Source organism: Vombatus ursinus, unplaced genomic scaffold (genome assembly GCF_900497805.2).
Source record: "Vombatus ursinus unplaced genomic scaffold, bare-nosed wombat genome assembly UNPS02014853.1, whole genome shotgun sequence".
NCBI lineage: Eukaryota > Metazoa > Chordata > Mammalia > Diprotodontia > Vombatidae > Vombatus > Vombatus ursinus.
Genome location: NW_020954631.1, coordinates 502,600 through 508,599, shown reverse-complemented (window position 1 = coordinate 508,599; position 6,000 = coordinate 502,600). Strand labels below are relative to the sequence as shown.

At 53.3% G+C, this 6,000-nt stretch overlaps 1 protein-coding gene across 2 annotated transcripts in view; it reads left to right on the top strand.

Annotated features, from left to right (window-relative positions):
* IQSEC2 (IQ motif and Sec7 domain 2) overlaps positions 1–6,000 on the top strand; it is a 35,497-nt gene that overhangs the window by 7,903 nt on the left and 21,594 nt on the right. Inside the window, exon 1 of one of the 2 annotated variants that reach the window (XM_027841153.1) lies at positions 5,215–5,391. The exons of the other annotated variant lie outside the window; for it this stretch is intronic. Within the exon in view, the coding sequence (XP_027696954.1) occupies positions 5,354–5,391 (38 nt within the window). The 5' untranslated portion in view covers positions 5,215–5,353. Of the gene's footprint in view, positions 1–5,214; positions 5,392–6,000 lie in introns of those variants that run through there. 2 annotated transcript variants of the gene reach the window in all.

Below are 6,000 nucleotides of genomic sequence, written 5' to 3'. Positions count from 1 at the left end.
AGAGAGAGAGAGAGAGAGAGAGAGAGAGAGAGAGAGAGAGAGAGAGAAATACCCAGAATAGCCCTGGCCCTGCTGGAGTCCCAGCCAAAGTGAGAGCCTCCCAAATGGGGGCCAGGTGCCTGTGTCTCTGGGTGTCAGCTGTGGCTCATTGTGAGGGGGTGTGTCTGGCTGGGTCCCTGGCCGAGATGCAGTGGGCATGGCAGGGCTGGTATCTGGGGATGGCTCCAGGGGAGTGTGCCTCCCGTGTTTACTACTGACTGTCGGCAAACAAAAGAGGAGGCCCCAGGCCCAGAGAGCACCTACAGCCAAAACCCTCAGAATGATCCCAATGAGGAGGAACCTTCAGGAAAGGAGGAAGAGAGGTAGTTGCAGAGCGCTTTAACCTCATGCTGACTTCCAGCTCGTGGGGGGGCATTATCCCCATTTGAAGATGACAAAAGTAAGGCTCAAGAAGTTCAAGTTCATTCTTCCCCAAAGGAAGGATTTGTGCTAGAGAAGGAGAGGAAATATAGGGTTAGTCTGACATACATCCCAAATTTGGGGAGAGCCAATTTTGAAGGTTTCAGAGGAAAGGTGGGTAGAATCCCATGGACCAAAATTCCAAGCAAGTTTGCCCAGGAGGGGCAAGAAGCTCTCCAGAAGGAAATTCTGAAGATACAAGGAGCTACAAGGCTGATGAAAAAAGAAAGAATACTTGCCTAAAGGGACCAATGTGGCTGCACAGGGAGCTCTCCACCCAACTGGAATTTTAAAGAGACATATATAGCAGATGGAGGCCAGGGCAGGTAGGAGGAGGAAGAGAAAAGTATGGCATGGCTCTGTAAACACAGGATTTGGAAAAGCAAAGTTTAAATTCGTTTGTCAACAAGCATTTCTTAAGCAAGCTACTTTGTGCCAGGCACTGGGCTAAGAACCAGGGATACAAAGAAAGGCAAAAGCAGGGGTTAGTGGGGGAGACAATATACAAACAATTCTGCATAACCAGAATATAGCCAGGATAAGTTGGAGACAATCACCAGAGGGAAGGCTCAGTGGAGAAGGTGAACTTTTAGCTCAGACATGAAGGAAGCCTGGGAAGGGAGGAAGCAGAGAGGAGGAAGGAGAGTGTTTCAGGCCTAGGGGATAGCCAGGGATCAGGCCTGCAGTAAGGAGATGGAGTGTTGGGTGGGAGGGACAGCCAGCAGGCCTGTGGCACTGGATCCTAGACTACAAGAATGGAAGTGAGGTGGAAGACTGGAAAAGGCAGAGGCAGTGAGCTGAGGCCCTCTAAATGGAGGCATTCACAGAAGATGGAGGGAAGGTGGGGTTCTATAAACAAAGTGACCAGGAAGCTCAGGTTCAGAATGAGCTGAGGCTGGCCAGGGAAGCCAAGGCCAACACAAAGCTTGGGGTTTGTTGTTGTTCTCTTGGGGGAAGGGTGAGAATGGAAGAAGGGATGTGACTACTGCTTGGGATGGATGGGACCATGATTCCCAGACACCAGACACCAGAGACCAGAGATAAGGAGCAGCTGCCCGAGCTGCCTTTGGCTTCTGTGGTCTCTGTCAAGGAGAATGAACGACCTTTGGCCTGGTCATGACAGAGGAGAGAAATGCAGCCGACGCCCCAGACAGGGAGAGAGGGAGAGAGCACCAGGCTGCCCCTACTGAATTCAAGTCATCTGGTCCAGAGGAGAGATGGACGAGAGAACTGGCAGGGGGGACTGCAGAGCACTCTGGAGGGGGATTCGAAAGATGATGGAAAATGGGAGAGGGTCCACGAGACTGCCCGATGGTAGACTGAGTCCCGGTTTTCAAAAGAGGGAAGAGAACAGAGTGCCTGTAAACTCTAAGCTAGGAAGCCTGCTTTTTGTTTCCTAGGGGGAAATCCCCAAAAGGGCTAATTAAGGAGATGATCTAGAAAGGGGAGTGGTGATTTCAAGGAGTCCAAAAGCCTTGCTCCAGAGCAGGCCAGGCCCTGACTGACCCCACTCCCTCTTTGGATGAGCTTGCTTAACTAGGATGGGAGATGGGGTTGCTGTGGCCACAGGGTGCCTGGATTTCAGCAGAGCGTTGGTCAAATCTCACGTCCTATTCTTGGGGACAAGATGGAGAGATGTTGGCTATGGCACAGTACGAGGAGATGGGTTTGGAGCAACTTCAGTGGTCAGAACTCAAGGACGGTGACCAAGAATGCAAGGTCAACCTGAAGAAGGGGGTGCTTTGGGGATCTGCGGCTGGCCCTGAGCTGTTTACTGTGGGTTTGTACCCATGACTTCCATAAAGGCTTACCAGGGGTCTGCTAATCACATTTTCAGATGGCAAGAAGTTGGGAGAAATAATGAAGATACTGGATGATAGTCAGGATCCAAAAGCATCTCAACAGGTTATCTCTTGAAACTCAATAGGAATGAATGTCAAATCTTACACTTAATCATTGTTAACATTTCTCTAGTGCTTTAAGTTTTGCTAAGCATGTTACAAATAGCTCTTAATGACTTGGGGAGGGGAGTGCTCTTATTAGCCTTTTTTTTTTTTAAAGATGGGGAAATGGAGGCAGATGGCGTTAGTGAAGTGACTTGCCCAGGGTCCCACAGCTAGGAAGTGTCTGAGGCTATATATGAACTCAGGTCTTCCTGCCTGATACCAGGCCTGCAGCTGCCTTAGAATAAATACCGACTTCACAAATCCGGGATGAGGTCTAATTAGACAGCAATTGCTCTGAAAGTGGTTTGGGGGGAGGGGGAGTGGACTGTAGCTCAGTGCAGTGGGAGTCTGCACAACCAGCTCCTGGGGTCTTGGGCTTTGTGGGGTAGGGGTGGGGGGGCATAGCAGCTTCCAGGACTGGGGACATGGTGGTGCCACTCTCCTCCACCCATGCCAAACCTTAGAGAAATTTGAGATGAGTTGGGGTGTTTGGGGAGGGAAGAGAAAGTTTACAACAGAGGCTATGAGGAGTGTCCAACTGGGAGAGGTAAAGGATGGCTAGACTGAGATGAGTGAACGTATGTATGGGCCTGGCAAAACTGAGGAGGCTCAGAGGGAGCCGGACTGGTCTGCAGGGGAGCTGGGGGGGGGGGGGAGGGGGTGTGTTGGGGGGGTGAGGCCAAAGCTTTGAGTCAAGAGTGAATGGGGAACTGATGGAAAGATCCAGGAGCTTTCTGGAGAGGCTGGGCTTTGAAGGCTGGCCTCCATGAGGAAGGAGGGTGTAAAGGTGACATGTGAGTGTCTGGGAGCCATGGGCAGCAAAGGGTGGGCAGGGAGATGGGGATGATTTATGGAAGGCAAGTCTGGGCTGTGCTCCTGGGGGTCTGTGGGGAAGGATTTCAGGTGGGGAGGGACAAGGAGAAGGAGCACAGCTTTTCTTCCCAGAGAGAACAGAGCAGAGGAAAGAAAGAGAGAAAGGACAGGAAAAGAGAGCAGTGGAGAAGGCAGCTGTGCACCTCTTCCTCTCTCTAGCTCAGGTGGGGGATCTAGCCCAGTGCAGGTCAAAGGCTTCAGGCTCCTTCCCCCCCCCCCCAAGTCTACGTGGTTGGGGATCAGGTGTGCTCCCCCATTCCCCAGCAGGCAATGAGGGCTCAGAAGAGGTAGGGGAGTGAGGTTCTGTCTGATACTCACCTTCCCACTTTGAGGATTTAGCTTTCCCCTCTGGGAGGGACAGAATTCCCAAACCCTACTTCCAGCTTGGAAATGTCCACTCCCCCCCTATTCCCTGCGAAATGAAGGGCTAGGGATCATGGGATCATGTTTCTCAGGCTCCTCCCAGGATTCTAGTGAACCTTGTATAGAAAAGGAAACTGAGACCCAGGGTCACTTAAATCTGGCCCACAGAGGAGGCAACAGGACTGACCTTGAACAAGGCAAAGAGGGACTGAGTGAGAGAGGGAGGGAAGGAGGCAGGCCAGAGCAGAGTTTCTAGTTCCCATCTGGCTCACTGCCTTGCTCCGTGGCCTCAGCCCCACCCAGCCTCAACCTCTAGCGCCCTGGTTCCTCCTTCCTGGCCTGTCTGCAGTAGGTTGGCACCCCCCATCTGGCCCATGGAGCCCCTTGAAGGGAGCAGGTAAGTTCCATACCTGGTTCCCTAGTTCTGGTTGGTCTGTTCTCCCCAAACCTAACTTGTACTTTCTTTCTAACTAGGAGGGTTCTGGGCCTGAGGGAGAGACAGACATCGGGTCTCAGTTTCCTTCTCTGTGAAATGGGAAAGGGAAGAATTACATGATTTCTAAGTTCCCACTTGGCTCCGCCGCCAGTGTGACTGGGCAATTGGATTGTCAAGGACAAAGGATGGATGTGAATATCAGAGAGCAGCCCCTCCTAATCCCTCTGCCTCAGGCTCCCAGGAGCCCTTGGGCGCTTTCTATCTCCCACTGTTTCTCCCTAGTGTGTCTGTCTCTTCCCTCCATCACCCCCCCCCCCATACCTAACTATGTTTCTCCCCTGTCTTCCCACCTTTCCCTGTCTGGGAATGGGCCTAGAGGGTCGCTGGGTACTGGCCCTATCCTTTCTTTGCCCCTTTTTTCCCTGACATCTTCAACTCCTGGGGTAGATAGGGGGGCAGGTTCAGGACAGAACAGGCTGGGAGACAAAACCAGGGCTCCCGGGGACGTTCTGACTCCGCCTGGGCTTGAGTCACAAATGGCCCCTTGTGGGGAGGGACCTTTGTACGTCTAAATGGCCGCCTTCCCTCTGTCGGAAGCCAAGAATAGTCCTTGTGCCCAGCCCAGATCTGAGCCCCAGCCAAGAACCCAAGACCTTCTGACCCTCCCCCACCATCCCTCCCGTCTGCCAATCTCTGTCTCCTCTCTTCTTCTGTCTCCCACTCCTCCATTGTCTCTCATTTTGTTTCCTGCTTCTCTGTCTCTGTCCGTCTCTCCCCACCCCCCCCCCCCCCCCCCCCTCCCTCTCCCCCTCTCCCCCCCCCCCCCCCCCCCCCCCCATTCTCTCTCTCCTCCCCCTCCTTCTCCTGCTCCCTTCATCTTCTTCCCCTATTACCCTGCCCTGATCTGGCTCTCCTCCTTCCTCCTCCCTCTGCCTTGGGGGCGGCCATGTCCTCACTGCTGTCATCTTGCTCACCTCCCTGTCTCTCGTCACCTCTTTGTCTCTCTCTGTTGGTACCCAGCCCTAATCGCCTCTTTCACTCCCTTTCCTCTGCCTCTGTTTCCCTACTCTCGCCTCTGCCTCCACCTCCACCTCCTTCTCTGCCTCACTTTCCTTTTCTTTTTCTCTTCTCTGTGACTCCCTGTCTCCTTCTGTCTCGTTCTCTTTCATGCCCTCCATCCCCTCTGTCTCTCCCCCATATTTCTCTGTCTTCTCTCAGGTCCACAGAGTCTCCCACCCTCCACCAGTATTGCTGTCCTGCCCAGGTGTTCCTCTCCATGCAGCCACTCCCCCCAGGCAGGCCGACTGAGAGCAGGTAAGAGTTAGTCCTGTCCCCTGCCATGCTGCTCTCCAGGACCTCGCCAGGCCTGCTCTGTTTTGGGGAGGTTCAGAGGAGGGCCGTGTCTAGGAATGCTCCCTGGAAGAAGTAGCCTTTGAGCTCAACTATGAAGCAGGTTGGAGCCTGGGGAGAGGGGACCGCATGAGCTAAAGGCACGTGACTGAGACACCATAATGGGGACTGTGGATTGTGCCCTGCCAGAAGTGGGGAGCCATGGAAGGCGCTAGAGCAAAGAGGAGTGATCAATGAATCTTGTTGAAGCAGAGGGAGGGGGGTGCAGGTACGCAGGGAGAGACCAGAATGCAGATGGATTGCCAGATGATGAAGAGGTGAATGAAATGTATGGGGGGGTAGATACATGAATGGACAATTGTCTGAACAGTCAGCTGGACAGCCAGATGGACCAGCAGATGGGTGAATGATTGGCAGAATGTATGACAGGGCTGCTGGGTGGGAGGCTTATTGAATGGACAGATGGGTAAGTGAGTGGGGAGCTCTTAAGATGGTAGCTCTTGGCCTAGCCTCACTGTCTTGAGCCTATAATTAACCAGTTCAACTCTGGCTTCTACGCCCCTTGTCCTGTCC